The sequence below is a fragment of the Neoarius graeffei genome, chromosome 13, assembly GCF_027579695.1.
Source record: "Neoarius graeffei isolate fNeoGra1 chromosome 13, fNeoGra1.pri, whole genome shotgun sequence".
Taxonomy (NCBI): domain Eukaryota; kingdom Metazoa; phylum Chordata; class Actinopteri; order Siluriformes; family Ariidae; genus Neoarius; species Neoarius graeffei.
In genome coordinates, this window is record NC_083581.1 from 58,332,048 (window position 1) to 58,355,593 (window position 23,546).

General features: G+C 39.1%; 1 protein-coding gene across 3 annotated transcripts in view; it reads right to left on the reverse strand.

Annotated features, from left to right (window-relative positions):
* Positions 1 to 8,393: 8,393 nt before the first annotated feature.
* The window catches only part of atp2b3b (ATPase plasma membrane Ca2+ transporting 3b), a 42,570-nt gene continuing 27,417 nt past the window's right edge, over positions 8,394 to 23,546 (reverse strand). For 2 of the 3 annotated variants that reach the window (XM_060936931.1, XM_060936930.1), the window contains one exon: positions 8,394 to 8,804. In XM_060936931.1, the coding sequence (XP_060792914.1) occupies positions 8,394 to 8,804 (411 nt within the window). Of the gene's footprint in view, positions 8,805 to 15,495; positions 15,650 to 23,546 lie in introns of all 3 variants that reach the window. The other variant, XM_060936932.1, reaches the window with a different exon arrangement.

Below are 23,546 nucleotides of genomic sequence, written 5' to 3' on the forward strand. Positions count from 1 at the left end.
CATACAGTACTGTTCTGAGAAGTGGCTCAGTGCCCTGAAAAAACTCCTATTTTGTGAAAACAATTGGTTTCATAACAATTAAACTACCTCTGTGGTGATCTTTAACATCTTATTCATAGATTAACAAATTATAACACCACCTGCTAAGAGCTAAAATGAAAGAATGATAGTTTTGTGAGACAAGTGATAGTTGGAGGTGTTGCAACAGATGGAACCTATCTGCGGCAGCTTTTCACTCTGTTGTGCAGCCTACCACATGCACAAAATTGTAGCTTAAACATAAACATTTACATTATGCTGCATTAAGTGTCAGTTCTTCATTTCGATTCTGACATCAACCAACCTACAGTGGTGCTTGAAAGTTTGTGAACCCTTTAGAATTTTCTATATTTCTGCATAAATATGACCTAAAACATCATCAGATTTTCACACAAGTCCTAAAAGTAGACAAAGAGAACCCAGTTAAACAAATGAGGCAAAAATATTATACTTGGTCATTTATTTATTGAGGAAAATGATCCAATATTACATATCTGTGAGTGGCAAAAGTATGTGAACATCTAGGATTAGCAGTTAATTTGAAGGTGAAATTAGAGTCAGATGTTTTCAGTCAATGGGATGACAATCAGGTGTGAGTGGGCACCCTGTTTTATTTAAAGAACAGGGCTCTATCAAAGTCTGATCTTCACAACACGTTTGTGGAAGTGTATCATGGCACAAAAAAAAGGAGATTTCTGAGGACCTCGGAAAAAGCGTTGCTGATGCTCATCAGGTTGGAAAAGGTTACAAAACCATCTCTAAAGAGTTTGGACTCCACCAATCCACAGTCAGACAGATTGTGTACAAATGGAGGAAATTCAAGACCATTGTTACCCTCCTCAGGAGTGGTCGACCAACAAAGATCACTCCAAAAGCAAGGCGTGTAATAGTCGGCGAGGTCACAAAGGACCCCAGGGTAACTTCTAAGCAACTGAAGGCCTCTCTCACATTGGCTAATGTTAATGTTTATGAGTCCACCATCAGGAGAACACTGAACAACAATGGTGTGCATGGCAGGGTTGCAAGGAGAAAGCCACTGCTCTCCAAAAAGAACATTGCTGCTCATCTGCAGTTTGCTAAAGATCATGTGGACAAGCCAGAAGGCTATTGGAAAAATGTTTTGTGGACGGATGAGACAAAAATAGAACTTTTTGGTTTAAATGAGAAGCATTATTTTTGGAGAAAGGAAAACACTGCATTCCAGCATAAGAACCTTATCCCATCTGTGAAACATGGTGGTGGTAGTATCATGGTTTGGGCCTGTTTTGCTGCATCTGGGCCAGGATGGCTTGCCATCATTGATGTAACAATGAATTCTGAATTATACCAGCGAATTCTAAAGGAAAATGTCAGGACATCTATCCATGAACTGAATCTCAAGAGAAGGTGGGTCATGCAGCAAGACAACGACCCTAAGCACACAAGTCATTCTACCAAAGAATGGTTAAAGAAGAATAAAGTTAATGTTTTGGAATGGCCACGTCAAAGTCCTGACCTTAATCCAATCAAAATGTTGTGGAAGCACCTGAAGTGAGCAGTTCATGTGAGGAAACCCACCAACATCCCAGAATTGAAGCTGTTCTGTACGGAGGAATGGGCTAAAATTCCTCCAAGTCGATGTGCAGGACTGATCAACGGTTACCGGACGCATTTAGTTGCAGTTATTGTTGCACAAGGGGGTCACACCAGATAGTGAAAGCAAAGGTTCACATACTTTTGCCACTCACAGATATGTAATATTGGATCATTTTCCTCAATAAATAAATAACCAAGTATAATATTTTTGTCTGATTTGTTTAACTGGGTTCTCTTTATCTACTTTTAGGACTTGTATGAAAATCTGATGATCTCATCTCATCTCATTATCTCTAGCCGCTTTATCCTTCTACAGGGTTGCAGGCAAGCTGGAGCCTATCCCAGCTGACTACGGGCGAAGGGCGGGGTACACCCTGGACAAGTCGCCAGGTCATCACAGGGCTGACACATAGACACAGACAACCATTCACACTAAAATCTGATGATGTTTTAGGTCATATTTATGCAGAAATATAGAAAATTCTAAAGGGTTCATAAACTTTCAAGCACCACTGTATAAGCTAGCTAGCTATAAAGTATATTCTAAATATTGTCCTACCCATCTGCTCTGCTGTACCACAAGAATAACTGTCATAAACGTTAGGAGAATGCTGGGTGACATTGGAAGACTGATGCCATTGGCTCATATAGCCCTTTTTGACCAACAGGCAACAGGTTCCATTCTTGTTTGTGCACCAAATTTCGAACCATTCAGAGCATATCGACCAAAAATAAATTGGTTCGGAACCTGAAAAGTTGGTTCCCAACTGGAACCAAAATATGGCTGGTTTTTCCAGAGTGAAACATGACATCATCAGTGAGCATGTCACTAGTTTGGAGAGGAAGCAGAGCACAGCAATGGAGACCGCAATAGAAAAGGACACATCTCCAGAAAAAAATTGACCAAATACAAATATCTGCAATAACAGAACAAAAGCTTGCAAGTAATCAATGTGCTCTGCCATCTTGATACTACTATTTAATCCCATTGTGCATTGTGCAATGCCTTCCGTTCATGATGCATCCTTGATTACAACGGTTCCATTCAAAACTAGTGAAAATATGAGCTAGTTCACTAGCTAGCCCTAAGGTTCAAAGAATCCTGAATGGAACCAGTTCAAGAACCCTTTTCCTGTTGGTCAAAAAGGGGTCACAGTGATTCATGTAATCCAAGCTAACCTGAATTAATTGTTACGTTTTCGTATAATAATGGGAAAACTGCTAAGGTTGCTATCTGCCCTCTTTAATCACTGTGGTGATTACAAAGCTCAAAACTCAAGAGGGTGATAGAGAGTCTTTAAAACTTCTTGAAACATTTACAGTAACAGTACTAAATGATGAAAGTTTGAAAAAAAAGCAAGTATAATTGAACCTTTATATCCCTGGAGGAAAGCAACCTATAGGTGTTTCTGTGAGCCACACTTACCCATAAACCCCTTTCCATCACTAAACAAATACATGTTAACATAGTTAAATCAGCCCCTTTTAATAAACACAGACATCAGTCATAAACACTGAATGTATGTTGTGCTCCCCCCCCCCAAAAAAAAAAAATTCTGTCCCTCTGAGTTACATGCATGTAACTCATTTTTTTTTCAGCATCTTGATTTCAGGATTGACATGTCAATCCTGAAATCAAGATGCTGACCTCTTCTGCTCCTCGGACCTGCCTGATCCATCCTGATGCCGTGTGTCTGGTTGGAGTCTCATCGCGTCGCTCCTGTGGAGGACGGCCCCATATGGACAGTTAAAAGTCACACTTGGAAGATGCTCTGGACACTTACAGTAATGCTTTTATGGCTGAGGACTACAGTTGACTTGCTAACTTTAGGACTGCAGTTGTCATGAACAGTTTTGCACTCAAGTTTCCATCAATGAAGAGTTTATAACATCAACGAAACTGACTTCATGTTAAAACTGTTAATGTTATAATCATGTTGTCTGTTGTTGCCCAAATGAGGATGGGTTCCCTTTTGAGTCTGGTTCCTCTCGAGGTTTCTTCCTCATGTCGTCTGAGGGAGTTTTTCCTTGCCATCGTCACCACAGGCTTGCTCATTGGGGATAGATTAGGGATAAAATTGGCTCATGTCTTGGGTCATTCAGATTCTGTAAAGCTGCTTTGGGACAATGTCTATTGTCAAAAGTGCTATACAAACAAATTTGTCTTGTATGGTCGTTTAAGAATTTGTGTAGGATCAGAAACTTGGACTAAACTATTTAGCTATGCTACATACAGCAAACACCTACTAGGCTGCAACATTGGTATTTCATTTTTAATAAAACTAAACCTACAGTTTGCAAAAGAGCTCATTAGTTATAGCCTTGGCAGTCAAGAACAATCACCAGGAAAATGACACAATAGAAGTGGCCAACTGGAGGAAAGAAAACAGAAAAAGAAAAACCCTTGACTTGTACAGTTTTGTTGCTGTACCAACCCATACTAACTCCTCTCTGACAGGGTTCAAGCTTGATAGTATTCTTCGATCCTAACATATTTCTTCTAAAATGAAGATATTTTTAATAGAGACTTTATAGCACTTAAGTCGCTCTGGTTAAGCAGGTTTGTTAAATGCTATAAATGTACTTCATTCATCATTAAAAGTTAGAATAGACTTCATTCATTTTTAGTAATTTCTTTATCTTGCTGAAGGGTGCAGTGGATCTGGAGCTTGTCCCAGTAACATGGGGTGCAGGATGGGAATCTGCTCCAGATCAAATGCCAGTCTGTTGCAAGGAACCATGCAGGTAATTTCACACAGCCAAACCACCTACATGAATGTTGTTTTTGAAAATGGGAGGAAATTTGAGAACCCACAGGAAACCTACACAAGCACAGGCAGAACATGGAAAAGTCCACACAGATAGTAACCCAAATCCCCAATACACTCCTCTTGTATCCTGAAAACTGCTACTGAATGGCCAGTTATCACCAGTGTATTCAGTGAAAAGTATGTTTTAGCGATGGGATACTGCAAAATAATCAACCACTCTGACATTAGGATTTATTTTCCAAGAATGTTATTGCCTCTGAGTTTGGCACAAATGTGTGATTATTATTACTTTCATGCATGTGTGTTCCCTAACATTAAATAAAATAAGCACAGCCACACAATAAAACACAACCACAGACACTGGTCAAAGTTATTATTGTACAATACTTTTTTTTTTTTTATACAGACAAAAAGTGTTGAATTATTTTCCCAGTAAATTCTTAGATTTCCATACATTTTAGTCTACAGTATACAGGTGTGTTCTTTCATCATATATAGATACTTTTTCTCTTAAGTAACAGGCAGGTAATTATTAATATATTTCATAGTCTTGATTTTTTTTCTCTTCTTTTTTGTCTTTTTTTGTTCATTGTAGCGCAGTAATTGTATGCTCAGGAGAATGTGCAACTGTCTGTTTTTATCCATCAGTTAAAAGAGCACTGCTGGAAAAACAATAATAGTTATATAATCATAATAATAATAATAATCATAATCATAATAATCATAATAATGTACAAGATGTTTAACTTCAATATTTTACAAAAAAAAAAGCAAAAAAGAGAAAATAAAGAAGGGGAGAGACAAAGGCTAAAAGGAAAAAATGTGCTTAAGTTGTAAACAAAAGATGCACACACATTTTAGCAAAAGAAATGTACAGCATTGGTGCAGTTGTACAATATTTTATAATTTTTATATTTAATATATTATATACTCTTTGCACATTTTTTCGCCTTACCTTGAGTGAACTTCCTACAACAAAAAATGGAAAAAGGCAGACAATGGAATTTTTGTTTTCCTTTAAATATTCCTTCAACAATTTTTGAATTTTCATCTGCAGATAATTGACTTGGAGAAGATCGATATCCTACATATGAAATAATATAATGAATCCCTCAGTGGAGTTGAATGAAATTGGGGTTACAACTTATATGTTTAGAATTGACATCCTTCAAAGACAATTATAGCTTTTAAGACTATTTTGATGTAGTTAAGCTCTGTTTATGATTAGATAAGATTCGGCAAAGAATACATCATAATCAAGAGTTAAACAAGTGTCGTGATCGTTTCTGCTTTCACTGGCCATCCATTTAGTGAGCTGACTGTGTCTGTGCATCGAAATGGGTCCTTGCTTCCTCAAAACCTACCAGCGCTCTCACTTCATGAGACTCCCCTGGGACTGTTAGTAACATGGACCCTTCCAATGGTTTGGACACATATGGAAAGAGATAAAATATTTACCTCTGAAGTAAATAAAATGGGTGGAGAATTCAGACTTTGCCTTGTTCTAATAGTCCTAATTTGTATGCTGAAATGTGAACACCCATCAGCTCCAAAGTCCTGATCGCAAGTGGACAGCCCACCCATTTTCATCAGTGTATCCCTAGACAGTGTATACCCCAGTCTAAAGCTCTGTTCTGAAGCCATAGAAGAAAAAGGGCAGAGGAACTGGAGAAGAACATTTGCAGTCAACAGCACATCAATGACCATAAGGAGAAATGGATGTCCACCTACTGCGGAAGAGACAATGAAAAATTGACCAGTGAAAATGGACCATCAATAGACAGATGTGAAGTTAAACAATGATGGCAAGGTGCGCTATGATGATCAACACATGCTCTGCACAGACAACACTGAGCAATGCAACAACATGATCCATCAACGTTCATGCTTGCATTGTACACTTTCAACATTTGCCAGTTGCTGAAAACTGGGCACTCTAGAAAAGTATTCTATACAGATAAAGGATTTCTGAGAGCCCTATGTACATGTTATCAAGCTTATTTCACAGAGCTGTGGACAGGGCAGTCTGTTGCATAAGTGCCAGTCCTATTTCCCAGATGATTGTATTGCATTGCAATGCATTGACTAGGAGCAATATGATCTTGGTTGTGCCACCTCAGAATTTCATGAGGTGCAAGAGGATTTTGTACCCCCTGGCACTCAGATCAATGGAGCGTTAATGGAATGTACTCAAATCGAGTGTTTTATTATGTATCATGGTGTCATGCTTGTTATGGAATGTTGTGGCATTTGAGTTTTTGGTATCCTGTTTTTTTTTTTTTTGTCTGATACCAAAACACCTATAGCAAAGAAAAGTGCATTTGCATTTTGTCAGAGTCCACTGGTGACCACAGGAATATTTAATCTTTAAACCAAACCAGTGAGCTCTGATCATGTGCAAAGGTGATGTCAGTCTCACAGATTGTCCATCATTAATTTCTATGATATTAAGCACATGATGAAAATCGTGGCAGTATAAGATGAGTGTTTGCTATTCTGGTTCAGACCTTGAAACCACAGTCTGTAGTCAGATGCTTGACTTGATCACAGATGTTTAGCACTACATGACAAGGCTAAATAAAGCAAAACATGAACCAAAAGCAAACGTGTCTATGAATGAATTTAAAGGGCCAGAAAGCGTTGGTTATGAGCGAATCATAGTATTTCACAATGCTTTAAAGGGTAAATGCATTTTGTTGGTGATATTTGCAAAACAAGTAAAAGGAAACGAAAATTAACAGTCCTAAAAACGCAATGAAATGCTGATACTGGGCAAGTCCACATCCAGCGTTCGCTGTAAATCGGCCAATGTGATCACAGAAGTGATACTCAGGCTGGTGCTGATATGACTGAAAGTTCTCAAAGCCTGCTATCAATGGATATTCTGTGGGTATTTGCCCAAATCTTCTACGCTGTAGCAAATTTCAAGCAATACATGTAAATGCTTTTTTTTTTAATGTAAAAAGAATGGCTTTGCATTTAAACAAATCTTACTTCCAGTGAAAGTCTATCAGTTGACCTTAACAACAGGCAGCCAGTAAAATTTGCTTACATTTTCCACAAAAATAATTGAATTTAATGGAAGAATGAATGGCAGTAATGTTTAGTTTTGTTTTGCTATTCGTAGACTCATTAAAATGTAATTACTCATAACTTTAAATTTATTGTATCTTTGTTTTGTTAGTACTTATTTTTGTTTTGTTTTTCTGGCTTTTTTTTTAGGACAGACACAACACATATACACACACAGAAACAGACAAAGCGAGATTGAAAAAAAACCCAACATAAATAAAGCAGACAATAAATAAATAAATAAATAAATAGATAAATAAATAAATAGATAGATAAATAAATAAATGTGTTAAAGCTACTCCATAAAGCATTAGTTATATTGTAATAAAAGTTGTATTTTCAAATATAGTTATGACAATCTGAACACTAATGATGATAATAGACTGTAGAACTAGTTATGATGATGATGATGATGATGTTAATAACATCAATAAAAAGTGGTGTGATTTGACTTCATACTCTGCCTGGATGTAATGCCTTTGCACTCTTGAAAGTCAAGTCACAGATATGATTTTACCATTAAAAGTCCTATCAGGCATGACAGCTTTTTCCTTTCAACATCATATCTTTCCTTACAACTTTACACATCTGCAGTTTATTCTGTGTAAATAAACCATTTCTGTGTTGCTCACCTTCCTAGGCCTGGTCTCAAATTACCACAGATGCACAATACACTGGCCTTCTCTCAGTACAGTGAGAGGAGGCAGTGCATGTGTGAAGCTGTAAAACCAGACAGACTCATGGGTGGTTTGTGGCGGTAAGAGAGAATGGATAAATCTTGTGTGTTTTTGAGTTGTTTGAAAGTTGAGCAGACCTTCAATACTATGTCCCCAGGAGTTCCCCCATCATATCACAGATGTAAATGAAGCAATGGTTATCTTGTCTCTGCTCTGTATGCAAAGTCCATCAAGTGCCCTTCGTCTGGAGTGCAGGCAGTCAGAGTGAAGTCTCCAGGCTGAGAAGGGGGCACATCTGTCGGGAATAGGTGGTCCAGTGTGCGCTGTGTTCTGTGGGTTGGGTCAGGTGGTGCATGCTGCTCTGGTTAGCATTGTTGTTGCGGTTGGGGGTAGCTGGGAGGCTGTACTGGCGATAAGGACGTGGTGGGGGATGGGATCGCTGGACCGGAGGAGGAGGCGGCTTGCGGAAGGCCGGGTGCAGGTGATGGTGGTTGTGCTTGGACAGCTCCGATTCGTCATCGATGTCTGTGTCGTCGATCAGCGGGATGTTGTGCATGAAGTCGTTGATGAGAAACTCAGGATGTGCCATGAAGTTGTGGATGGAGTTCCTGGATTCAGGCTTCTCGATGCCATCATAGAGGGAGCTACGGAACGCTTTCACCACCCGCATCTGAGTGAGAGGATGGGATGTGGAGAAGGAACGAGAGGGACAAAAACAAAAAGAAGAGTGTAATATATAGGGATTGAGAAAAGACAAGAAAGAGTTGAGGAAGAGGCAAGAAAAAGGTGAAGTGGAAAAAATAAAAAAAAGGCAAAAGGGTGTGGTTGGAGAGAGGGACGGAAGCAAAGATATCTCTCAGTTTGTGCCTGGTACTCAGGGCTTTTCATGGACATGCCTTATAATGCACAGACAGCTCAAGATCAAGTTGCTGCACTAGAAATCCAAGGCTAATAATTCTAATGTTTAGGTAAACATATAATTTCTTCAATAGCTGAAGGTTTTTTTTAATTTCTTTTAAAAATAATTTAAGAATGTGCATTCCAGGTATCTGGATCTTATCATTATTTTGGTCTGAAGTGCGACAATTATAATTTATCTTTTGTCATCTTAGACGTATCTTGCGCAACAAGATCTTAAGAGTTTCTCAAAGAAGGAGAAATGTCGGACAAAACAAAACCATAAGCGAGGTAGCATGAAATGGACTCATCCAGTCAGTTTACCACTGTCAATCAGTCAAGACGATGGATGTTCATTCTCATGAACTCAAAATGGAAGACACCGGGCTTCACACAGAAAGACATATGGAAGCACACAAGTACAAAGACAGCCAACACAAAATAAATGCTTGCTATGTGTGTATACCAACTAATCAGAATGAAACTAAAAAAAGTGACAGACACAGGCAGACACTGAGAGACAGAAAGTGAAGAAATGACAAAGGGATGCCTTAATACACACATAGACACATAGCCAAAGGAAAAGACGGTGGGTTAGAATCTGCAACAGAGTTCTGAGTGGAACATTAGAGGTGACAAGGGACACAGACGAGTGACTGGGGTTCTAGCTGGTGGGATGGAGGAAGGACGCACCCGCACTGCACCCACAGTCAAAAGGAAGTATGACTGATGCTTCATTTAGTGTATCAATAATCAAGGGTGTGGTTATGTCACACATATGCAAATAAAGCAACCGTTCATTAGTCACTGTGGCATCATGTTGTAGCATGCATAGCTTTATGAAGCCATCAACCGATGAATGTTAATATGAAGTGTTATGGAAGAGAAGAGTTATGCAACTGTCGTGTGTCTAGTCTGTTATGAAGGTTTTGGATAACATGATCCAAAACTTAATATTATTAGCATTTATTTCTTGATAAATGCTAGGAAAATGCTTTTTTTTTTTTAGTGATGCAATGTTAATGGAATGCAATGGGCTTTGTGAATTGTATAAGCAATATGGTGTCTTACAGTCTAATGGCCCTTTTCCACTGCATGGTACCAACTCAACTCGACTCGATTCTACTTGCCTTTTTTGGTTTTCCATTGGGCCAAAATCATGGATAGTCAAAGTCCCTCTCACGCCAGAATCTGGTCTTCCCAGGCAGTCTCCTGTCCCAGTACTAACCAACTCTTTAAGGCGTATGGGTGTAGCGCCGATCTCCATGCCCTCAGCCTTTCGCCTATACAGCTAGGGTTACAGTGAGGGGCTAGTCCTTTGCTAACCACTAGAGTTTGACTTCCCCACTTGCATCTACATTGCAGCATGCCTTACCAGATGGTACTAGGTAACATTTTTATGATGGTCTTTGTTGTGACCTGACCATGAGTAGAACTCACGATCTCCCGGTCGAGAGGCAGACACGCTAACCATTAGGCCAACTCGCGGTAAAATCATGGATAGTACCTGGTAACAAGTTCTTTTGAGGTTCCAAGTGAGCTGAGACAGTACCAAAAGGTGAGTGAAAACACTGTGGACTATTGATTGGTCAGAGAGAATCGTATCACTGCGTCATCATTGTGCAAGACGGGGCATCCTGAACAAATCCTCCATTTTTAAATAGCGTTACATTTATTGATTATACTTCACTGATTATATGTGTGTTTTCACCGATTATGTGCATGTTTGTGTGTGTGGACGCGAAACGGCCTTATGTCAAGCTGAAGTTGCCACAATTTGTCACCTTTCTTTAAAATGTTTCCTAAATACAGAGCTCAATAGCAGAATGCACATACACTCATCAGGTTTATCAACAGAGGGTGAGGAAAATATCAGTTCAGGCTGGCCAATTTTGAATGATTTACCTGCAGCAAAACTTTCTCCAAAAAAAATACGCCAAGAGGGGACGCCCACTTGCGTGCTCCGAATGAAAACTCTGTGCTTTAACTATTACATCATTTTAACATATAGGGTGCAGCTTTTTTTTACTGCTTGTAAACTGACGGTACTTTTTATGCTGTTACCATTCCATCCTGACAATTTGGATGCAGCTTTTTTATGCTGTTTTTTTGGGGGGGTTTTTTTGTTCAGCTTGACATAACACTATTTCACGTGCACACATACACAAACATGCACACGAATAGTAGTATTAATACTAATAAAAATGTTCCTGTGCGTGTTGCATTGAAAATGACATCACTGTAGTTTTATGCTGTGTCGCTATGACGACCAGCTGTAGTGGAAAATGAACTGGCGATACCAAAAGCAAGTACAGTCGATTTGAGTTGAGTCGAGTCAGTACCATGCAGTGGAAAAGAGCCATAATTAGAAGACAACAATATGGAATTGGCGACACTGTGATCGCATGGATCTCAATAACTCTAAAAATTTTAATTCTAAAAAATTTTCACCCTGCTAGTGTTCTTTTTTTATTGCCACTCCATGTGCTTGAAGCCAACTGTTGTGACAGGAGCACTGTCATGCTGTCAAGCTCAGGACAGGCCCAATAACCATTAGCTAGTGCCTAAGCCTCCAAATCCTTAGTTAGCGGCTTAGCCTCTGAATCAGCACCAGAAGATCGCTGACATGGGACAGAATAATATGGCTGTCTCTGTAAGCAACATAATTGATATCGTTCCAGACTTGGAGCCATTCTGAAGCATGCTAAGTAGTAGCGGATCATTTTGCATGGCGGTTGTGGAGCAGTTCATTCAGGGACAGAGACTGTGAGAGAGGAAGAGAAAGAGAGAGCAGAGCATCGTTTGGCATGCAGCAGTGCAGACAAGTGCAGAAAGGTGAAAAGAGGAGCTGATACATTTCACTGCAAGCTGAATAATCAGGAGAACAGTGGAGCTACAGGAGCCAAAATGAAACCAACGTGCGCGCACACGCACACACACACACAGTGACGTGCTTAGTCCAGTGCAGCTGTCTCATTCTGTTACAGAAGCAAAAGAAAAGTGCATAAAGAAAACCAAAGGAAAGAGAGTGCATGATGATATGCAGCCAGTCGCATGCTGTAAGGACAAATAAAATGAAGCAGTAGGACATATACACACGCATTGCTGATGTATATAACGTTTAAAGATGAGAAGATTTAAGAGCACATTCCTTTGCTGTGGCCAGCGGCTGGTGCAGCCCACCTCTCCCACCCCTCTTCCCCAGTCAGAAACTCACCCAGCAAAGGAAAAGAGGCTAAATGAACCAGAAAGAAACAAAGATTCAAACAACAGAAAACAACAACCAAACAACCAAACAGGAAGAAAAGGTCAAGCATTTGGTTAAGTGCTTATCTGTTTTTCCAAAGAGCCTGTTTGTTAGCAAGGAAAAAAGACCTCTTGAACAATTTGAATATTGTTCTAGTTTTGTTGTTTTCTTTTTGCTCTTTGTTTTGTGTTCTTTATTTTTGCATGGATACAGGTAAACGTTCGAGTATAATGCCCACAGTAGAGGAATGGAGGAAAGCAAAAAAAAAAAAAAAAAAAATTGGGTGTTAAATGATATTTTGTCTTTGCTCTGGATGTTAGCATGCCAGATTAGAGTCCACTGTCTCCCCACGCTGTCCTTCAAAGAAAAATGCTTGATGGAAAAACTGGATCATTAAAAAAATAATAATAATAAAATAAATAAATAAATAAATAAATAAAAATGTGCTCCATTCAATAAATATTTTTTTTTCTTCCAATGATGTTCTGCAAATCATTTGCAGCTAAATAAGGGTCACTGAAGCAAAAACAGAGTGAGTAGAAGCAGAGGACAAGAAATGCTTAAAGAAGCTGTGATGAAAACTGAGGGTTAATGAGGATGACCTGTTAAATAAATGACCTCACATCCTGATGATCTTCTATATTCATGTCAAGTCCAGGTAAACCCCTGAACTTGCATCCTGACAACTGAGATCATCAGCATGACTTCATGGTCTATAAGTTGCCCTAATGAACAGTTAGTCAACCTCTACCTCATCAGTGAACCAATGAATGTAACAAATGACAAATGTTTCCAATGGAAATCCACATGCTTGTGACCATGAGGATGTTAATTGAAAAAGAGTTTCTTGAATAATTCTCTCTCTTATTAACCCGTTAAGACAAAGGTGAAAAGGCCAGATTTACTGCAAGTAACCAAAGCTTCAAGCAACAGGAAAAGCTTTTATAACTCATGTTCAGTTATAAACATTTCCCAATGAAAACCCTCCTCAGCAAATGTACAGTGACTGACAGAGTGTGTGTGCATTTGGCAGTGGACTGTTACCATACACGGTAAATGTTTGAACAAATGAGAGCGCTAACAGGCAAGAGGTAAACATGAATATCCATCAGCGGTAGTGTTCTTTTCAGCCTCTGGTTCACGAATGTAAGCATGTGTTACATAACCCCATATGAAAGCAAACATTATTTCGAGGTTTCTACACCATGCTATATGAACATCTGTTTAAAATAACTTCCCTAGTTCATGCTATTAACTATACATTGATTTTATAGCACAGCAAAAACATTCTCATATTTATAAATGACCTAATGCTTTTCTAACTGAGGATGGCGGCTGAAAAAAATGTTAGCATATATTGACGTAGCCAGAAGAGAAACAATCAGGTGAGTGACTGAGGTGACTTAAAAGCCAGGCACTTAGTGCATGAATATGGGAGTCTTACACTGGATCACAGATATGAGAGGACACTCACTCACTCACTCCTGCACACACACACACACACACACACACACACACACACACACACACACACACACACAAATCAAGAGGAAATGTAATGGGACAAATACACAACATGTAGTAACACACAGAAAATACAGCTGTGGGGTATGAGGTGTGAAAACTTCTAACCTGCTACCAAAGTCAGGGCAAACAAAAGAGAGATGGAGGGAGAAGGCTAAAATAAAAATGAAAAACCTAAAAGCACCTCATTGTTTGAGGAGCTTTCTGAATTCATTTTTAACACTCATTAAAATTAATCTCAGGCATAACAATCACTAATCAAGTGGTCCTGAACTATTTCACTGTTATAATTACAGATGTTGCATAATTATACACAAATATTTCGAATGCATTTCATAAAAGATCATCTTAATATTCCCGAAAGAGGACTTGGATGAGAACAGGTAGCCTATATAGAAAAAGGTAGAAGACAGGAAAAAGAACATTCATAAAGAAGCGATGAACCAATGGTACAGAGAGAGAGAGAGAGAGAGAGAGAGAGATTAAGAGCTGATGGATGGATCTGTGGAAGTAAGAAGTACAGAGACGTTAGGAGCCGCTTTCACAAAATCTCAACTTGATGAACCACAACCTGCATTATTTAAAATAACCATGAGGGAAAAAGAGAGTGTGAGAGAGATCAGAACGTAAGATTATAGGGCTTATACTCGAAGGTTTACCGCTTGTACAGGGCTGGAGCAACTCCCCACACTTTTGTATGTTTAATTCTTGGAAAAGCTTTTGGGTTTTAGCTTTGTGCCACAGAAAACCACGCTTGACAACAGAAACCTCCCGAGGAAAAAAAAAAAAAGAGGAGGAGGAAGAAGAAGGGGCTGCCATGTTCTCTCTGCATTTCCTCAGTACATTAATATATAATTTTCTCCTCTGAGAACAGGAACAGTGGTTGTGCTACATGATCAGAAGACAGCAGAATTCCTGACCAAATTTTATGGTGTTCCATTTCTATGCACCATTATTCTAGAGTCAGAAATATGTGCTCCAATGTGTAGAAAACTTTGCAAAACTTTGGGGAAGTATAGATTGGGATCCCTACTTGAGCTATTGTGAGCTATTGTTCCATTATGAATGATTACATATAGCTCTGAAGTGGATGCTGGAATCTGCATGTAACCCAACCCTAAGAGGGAAACTCTAAACTGCAAACACTTCAACATCAGAGGAGCCGACGAGGCACATAACAGAGTACATTGATGCTGTTAAGTGCTCTGATCGAATGAAAGCAGAGAGAGAGAGCGAGAGAGAGAGAGAGAGAGAGAGAGAATGGCTTATTCAGCCCATCCAGAGGATACAGAAAACAAAACCAAGCCCAACAAACAAGGAAAACCGAACAACAAGAGCAGAGGACCAAAACAGCAAGACAGAGAGGTGGGAGGGACACGCAAACAGCACTCCACACAATTACACAGCCCAGCTTGCAAAGAGCCACTTACAGAAACCACAAGAACCATGTTCCAATAAAAATACAGCAGATATACAGTACATGATATACACTGCACAAGTGCAGTGTGTGTATGTTGGCAAGCAGGCGTGCTGCAGAGTGTTTCTGAAACATTTACTGTGTTTGCCAGTGTAACTCTTTCAACAGTAAGAGGTGTGAGATGCGTGCATCTGTCTCTGTGTATAATGCATCGATGTTTCTACGGTATGTATAAAGTGTGTGTTATGTCTGTCACAGGGAAAGCAGGGGACTCACTCCCAGGGGCGGCGCTTGCATTGGCAGTGGAGAGAACTACATGAGTGGGGGTAGAAATATTGGTTACGTCATGGAGCTGGCTGAGCACAGAGGAGCGCCGTCTCACTGCACCCTGAAACGAACCACTCCTCTTGAATGTACTCACTACCTCCATCTGCAGGAGAGAGAGAGAACCATAACACACACACACACACACAAACACACACATATATACTTCAGAGAGAAAAGGACAGAGCAAGAGGAGAAATCCAGGAGGAAAATATATTTGTGGTAACACTGTACCAAGTGAAAATTGTTAGGACATATAAAATGGTTACTGCTCTTAGCTATTTGGACATTCACAACTAAGCAGCTTAAAAGTACAGACACGAACATTCTTCAGTATCAGCATTAGAACACACTTTCAAGCCCATCTGAACATATGCTGCAATTGTGTCAATCAATTCTGCTTTAAATAAGCTAAACCTGGAGACCTCCAAAATCTGGTACAGTCCTTTATTATGTACTAATGGTTACTAATATTACTAGGTGTAACTGAGTTCCAAATACAGGTGTAATAGGTGTAATTTCATTCCAAATACATTATTTGGAATGAAAAGATAATGTGTTCCAAGTAGATATAAATACAGATGTGAATAGGGGCACTGTACGTTTTCGGGCATCTGGTTATTTCCACAGGTGCACATCTGGACTGGGATCACACATGCTATAACAAAAATGTAGCACGAAAAAGTGGTTTCTACTTTCATATGGGGTCAAGCAAGCAGTCAGATAAGAAGCTTGCATGACAAAGACCACGTTCATTGATTCATTCTTAGTAACTGCTTAGTCAGTGTCATGTTGTTTTAACTTAGGCTATTAGTTTGTTTGCATTTTGCTAAACAGAACCAAGTACATTTGCAAGATAAGACTGTGGGCAAACAAGTACAAATGAAAACAGGAGTCATCAGGAGATGACATATTCCCCCCGGCCCCCACATGAAAGCCCACTCCAGATTTTCTTAAGTCGAATTGGTTGCCATGGAAATACGGAAAAAATAAAAATCACAGAAATCCCAAAATGTCAAAAGGCACAACTCTTCCAGGCACTTAACCTAACTGTCAGGTTTCGTGAAAAAAATTCCTAATAGTTTTTGAGATGTGCTCCAGAAACTAAAATGTTTACAGACGGACAGAGCGATAGCTATATCCACCCGCATTATATGCCGGGGGGATAATAATTGAGAGAAATCATAAACTTGAGTGATGTAGCAGAGGTTGAGAAATTTTCAGAGTGGGAATTCATAGACCATACTGCTAGTGCTGACAGTTCTTCCAGTGTTTTCGTGTTAAGGTTAGGATTCATATTTAATTGAAAAACAAACACACCTTCCAGGTTTGGCCCTGCCCATTTTGGACTTAAATCAGAATACAGATATGGATATTTGGAGCATTTAACAGATACAGTATGAATGCATTACAGACATTATGTATTATTTATGTACTGTATCTATTATGCACAAAGCTGCACAGGGTGTGTGCAAATATCTAGTGTTACTCGAAACAATACAATATTAAAAACTGGTCACTGAATGCCTATCTATTAAAGACCAGTGCAAGGAAATGCTTAAAGTACACACTAAGATGTAGTCTCTAGCCTTTCAAAACATTCACCAAATGAATGACTTTTGGACTACAACAATCATCAGTTCACCTTTCAAGTAAACAAAGGCAGGAATTTTGGTAAAATGTCTTGTACACCTGCAGGGGAATCAGCGCTCGATTAATCCGATTATCTCTTTCAAAAGTGCCGTGATGATGGTTGGAGTGTACACTCTTTTCCAAGGCCACCCGTAAATTAAAGCCTTGATCGAATTCAGCTAACTGATGATATGAGTCTTGCTGCTGTAATGTGTGTTGTGTTTTGCCAACACTGTGTCGGGTGATTTGAGGATCGATGCAAATCTTGCAGCGGGCTTTGTTAGCACTTCTGTGGATGTCACCCCTATGTTACATCCTGCAGCCTTCATCCATCATATTCACATATATGTGGATTTTAGTAAGTACAGCAATAAATGAGTGACAATGTAAGTGTTAGCAATCCCTAAAGACTGGGTGTGTCTGTGAGTGTGAATATGTGTTCATGTTTCAGGAAGTCCCTTTCTCTCTCTTTTTGCTCAGTAATGCCGGGATTTTACAACTGTGAGTAAATATGTGTAGAAGGAGACAACATTCTGCACATCCTCTCAGACCTGTGGTCCATAGTCATGATCTTCCTAGAGGGCTCCATGGACCACCGGAGGTCCAGCACAAATAGACAGAGGGTCTACAATTTTATGATTAAAAAAATTTTTAAATTACAGTTATAGAAATCACCATAAACTATGGCAAATTTTAATATGACTAGTTCTTTTTTTAAAAAAATATTCACTTTAATTATAAACAATGTTGGTTTGATTGTAATTGCAATTTAAATAATGTGCTGTTAATGTTAACATTGTACCTAGTTTTGTTTCTGTGGGTGAAACATTTAGGAATAACTTCTAATGGCTCCAATAAGTACATAATGATTTGTGTAGCTCTTATAGACCCCTGTCCTTACTCAATGCTGATGTGAAGATTTTGGTGAAGGCTGTTGCCAGTCGTTTAGAGAAGGTTTTGCCTAATATTATCTCTGAGGATCCAACAGGTTTTATCAAGGGTCGCCATATATTTTTTAATACTCGTGCTCTTTTTGATATCATTTATTCCAAGCCCTCTGACAACCTACCTGAAATTGTGGTCTCTATGGATGCTGAAAAGGCGTTTGACAGGGAGGAGTGGGGGTACCTGTTTGCAGTTCTGGAAAAATTCGGTTTTGGCGATAAATTTATTAGATGGGTGAGATTATTGTACACTTCACCACAAGCCAGTGTCCATACTAATGATGTTCACTCAGATTATTTCATGTTGGAACGTGGGACATGCCAGGGGTGCCCTCTAGCTCCATCCCTCTTTGCTTTGGCGATTGAACCTTTGGCTATCTCAATACGTTCCTCCACATCACTAAGGGGTGTTATCCGTAATGGTGTTGAATATCGCCTGTCTCTGTATGCGGACAATTTGTTGATGTAGGTTACAGATCCTGTATCTTGCCTTCCAAATGTCCTATCCATCTTAGATAAGTTTAGCTCATTCTCAAGTTACAAGGTAAATTTTAATAAAAGTGAATGTTTCCCTATTAATGCAGCTGGTTTGCTTCTCCAACAAGCTGATTTGCCTTTTAAAATCAGTCCTTCTGGATTTAAGTATCTTGGTGTCTATGTGACTCGCACTTTTTCTGGACTCTTTTCTGCTAACTTCACCCCACTCGTTGCTCAAGTTAAATCTGATCTTCAGAGATGGAATAATTTGCCTCTCTCTTTGGTAGGAAAGATTAATGTTGTGAAAATGAACGTTCTTCCGAAATTCCTTTATCTATTTCAATCAATTCCTTTATTTTTACCTAAATATTTATTTGACTCTTTAGATAAGGTAATTGACTCCTTTATTTGGGGTGCGCAATCTCCAAGGGTCCGTAGATCATTACTACAGAAATGCAAGTTTAGTGGGGGTCTTGCCCTGCCAGATTTTCTATTTTACTATTGGGCAACCCATATTCATAAAATACACTGTTGAATTGATTTTCCTAATTTAATTTGGTACAAACTAGAAGCTCAATTTTGCTCTAATTCGTCCTCTATATCTGCTCTTATATATTCTTCTCTTCCAGTCAAGATTTCAGTGCATATTAAAAACCCTGTTGTGCTCAATACTTTTAAGATCTGGTTTCAATTTCGGAAATATTTTAAATTTTCTGCTGCATTTCCTCTGGGTCCACTATGTAATAATCACTTGTCTTCCCCCTCATGTATAGATTCTGCTTTTTCAGTATGGCATAAAAAAGGTATCCATTGTTTCCGGGATATGTATTCTGATGGTATTTTCAATAGCTTTCCCAATTTGTCATCATTGTATGGATTACCTGCAAACCATCTGTTTCGGTATTTTCAAATTAGACATTTTGTCTCTAAATGTTTCTCTTCTTTCCCCTCTCTACCCCCCCCCAGCAATCTTGGGAAGACTTGCTTACTCTCAAGACGCCGAGTAGGGGGTTTATTTCAGTGTTATATAACTGTATACTGGGCCTCAGTGATCACTCCAATTTGAAAATTAAGGCTGCATGGGAGGAGGAGATAGGTCTTCAAATCAATGATGACTGGTGGAATGGAGTGGTGAGCAGGTTGGGCACTGTTGCCCCTTTTCCACCAAAGCAGTTCCAGGGCTGGTTCGGGGCCAGTGCTTAGTTTGGAACTGGGTTTTCTGTTTTCACTGACAAAGAACTGGCTCTGGGGCCAGAAAAACCGGTTCCAGGCTAGCACCAGCTCTTTGCTGGGCCAGAGGAAAGAACCGCTTACATCAGCGGGGGGGGGGGGGGGGGGGGGGGGTGTGTGTGTGTGTGTGTGTGTGTTGTTAAGACCAACAACAATAGCAAGACCGCGAAAGGTCGCCATTTTTAAGCGACGAGAAGCAGCAGCTGTACAAATGCGAAGTAATCCATTATTGTTGTTGCTTCTTCTTCCCCGTGTTGTTGTTGCTTCGATGTTCGCGCCAAGGTTTAGGCAAACGCAGCGACGTAACTGACGTATACAGCAACGTAATGACGTGGCTCCCCTTAGCACCCCAAGCTATGGAAAAGCAAACTGGTTCTCAGCTGGCTCGCAAGTTGAATGAGTTGTGAACCAGCACCAGCACTGGCCCCAAACCAGCCCTGGAACTGATTTGGTGGATAAGGGGTATGTCTCATCCTGTGCACGGTTGGCACTTATTCAGTTTAAAGTGATACACAGGGTGCATTTTTCTAAACTGAGGTTATCTCACATTTTCCCTGAGGTACAGGACAAATGTGACCGTTGTTCAAATTCACAATGTCATCTGAGTCATATGTTTTTCTTTTGCCCTCGCCTACACAATTATTGGTCCAGTTATTTCAATATAATATCCACCATAATGGGAATTGACATACAACCCTGTCTTTTTATTGCCATTTTTGGAACTCCTGTTGATCCAAGGCTATTCAATTCTGTTCAACGAGAAATTATTAATTTCACCTCTTTGATAGCCAAACGCGGCCTCCTCCTCCAGTGGACACCCCCCCCCCATGTCTCAGTGGCTTAAAGACACCATGTTCTTTCTCAAACTTGAGAAAATTAAATACACAATGAGAGGGTGTACCCATAAGTTATTTTCCAAGTGGCAATTCTTTATTTCGTATTTTAATGAGTTGTGGGTCCTGCCAGATTAGATGGTGGTTTGTTAAATGTCCATGTTTGTGATTTCTGCCTCAGCCAGAGTGGGACGTGTGAATGTTGGGATTAATTTGTTGATTGTGTTTTGTTTTATTAATTTTATTTTTGTGGCTGTTGTTGTTAATGTTTCCTTTATATAGTTGTCTGTCTGTTCTTTAAAAAAAATGAGAAAAGTATTTGGTAAGTCTGTACTGCAGTTTCATCATCATTCTTATTTTTGCCAATAAAAATATTTTGCAAAAAAAAAAGTACATAATGATCATATATAGTATAACTGCATAATGTGCTTGATATTTGGATAGTTGGCTTGATTAGTAAAATACACTAGTGCTAAAGGGGTCCAAGGAAGTTTTGTTCCCTGGCTGCAAAATATTTGAGAATCCCCAGCCTATAGAGTTGGATCAAATGGTTAGTTTTAATTTCATAATTTATATTATTTTCATATATATATATATATATATATATATATATATATATATATATATATATATACAGTCCCCTCTGAAAGTATTAGAATCTCATCTCATCTCATTATCTCTAGCCGCTTTATCCTTCTACAGGGTCGCAGGCAAGCTGGAGCCTATCCCAGCTGACTACGGGCGAAAGGCGGAGTACACCCTGGACAAGTCGCCAGGTCATCACAGGGCTGACACATAGACACAGACAACCATTCACACTCACATTCACACCTACGGTCAATTTAGAGTCACCGGTTAACCTAACCTGCATGTCTTTGGACTGTGGGGGAAACCGGAGCACCCGGAGGAAACCCACGCGGACACGGGGAGAACATGCAATGTTAGGACTTGGACTGTTTTGGCCTCTAGAGGTCGCTGTTATTTCCTTTTCGTGTCTTGTTTATTTTGGCCTCTAGAGGCCGCCACTGTTCCTGTGTTTTGTGTTTTTGTTAATTGCCTGTTAGTCCTAATTATCTTCACCTGTGTCCTTAATTAGTTTGTGTATTTATACCCCTGAGTTCAGTCCTCTTGTCACGGAGTCTTTGTGCTGTTATGTTTATCTCCAGTTTCCTTTGTACTGTGTTTTGTGGATCTTCTGAGCGTTTGCATTTTTGCCTTTTTCTTTTTGTATTATACTCTTTGTTTTTGTTTTTTTGTTTTGCCCTGGATTGTATATAGTGTACATAGTATAAATAAACCTTTTGTTACTTTTTCTACTTCCGCCTCACGCCTCTGCATTTGAGTCATTCCCCTGGTGGCCTAGTGGGGGTTTGCTAGATCATCACACCAACGAACCAGGTTCGAATCCCAGCAAAACCCTAACATGCAAACTCCGCACAGGAAGGCCCTCGCTGGCCACGGGGCTCGAACCCGGACTTTCTTGCTGTGAGGCGACAGCGCTAACCACTACACCACTGTGCCCCCCGAATATGAGACAGTACATCAGAATTCTAGCTTTCAGATAATCTTAAAGTAATGGGAACAAATAATCTTCAATTAAATAACACTTATTATTCTATCCACATTCACTGGATAAGAGAAATTGCATGCTCTGATTGGCTACTCTACTACTAGGCTATCAGCTCATATACCGTGAGTAGAGAAAAACAAAATGGCAGAGGGTTTTGCTGAACCAATTGAGGATGAAATAAAAAGTCTACCCAAAAACAAAACCCCAAAAAATATAAAAAAAAGTGCAACAAAATATAGAATAAAAGTATTTGATGGTAAAAATGTATCTTTTTTAATTTTTCAAGAATTATTATTATTATTGTGTTTTTTCACAAAGTGCTACTGTCATTTTACTGGTTTGTTTATTTTCTAAGTGGAAATGATTTTGTCGGATGTTTTGTATAGTTTTAATTTATCGAATCTGCAAAAAATAAAAATAAAAATGCCCTGTTTCTCAAAATACAGTGAATGTGGATAGAATAAAACAGTTATTCCAATCAATCTCATCATACATGGCTTATAGCCGACGAGGCACGTACGACTTGATTTCGTGAAATAACTCTTAAATATTTGTGGGGCCTTCCAGGAACAGGTTCATTGACATTGAGATCAAATGACATTTTACTTACAAAAAGATTGACTCCATTCAGTTAATTACACGGTTGAATCACAACTGATTTATGGGTAACTACAAAATATGGACAAGATTAGGTGGAAGATACTTATACTAGGTACTGCACATTAACAATTTGAATAAAATATTTAGAAGTACAGTAAGTTGAACAAAAATAAAGCTAATTATGTGCCTTCAGGATATAGTTTAGCCTTCTTAAAGAAATAAACCAGTTCATTTTAATTTGTAAATGTTTTGTAGTACTGTGGTGGGGTACAAATATAATATTACCATACATGAAAACAAACTGACAGTTATCAGCATTTTTAGATGTGCTAACAGAGTGCTAATCAAACAGCAGTGCAGCAGCTTAAAAAAAAAAAAACAAGACTACAAAAATATTTGTGTACATCTCAGAAACTGATATTTCAGAAATTTGTATTATGCTGCAGTTTATCATAATATCAATATTAAAGTGTCATGGAATATAAAATACTGTCATATTCTAGAAGTGATCAGCCAAGACACATCACCAGGTCCAGACTTACAGTGCTCACTCTTGGAACTGCTAGTTCCACTGTAGTTACTGAATAATTCATAGTAAGTACAGAATAATATGCTTTATGATGAATAATTGAACAATAAGGGACTTGAAGGAGTTAATGTACTCATACTATTGGACCCTACTGTTCATCCTCCCTGAGTCTGCAGATCCTTTCTGAG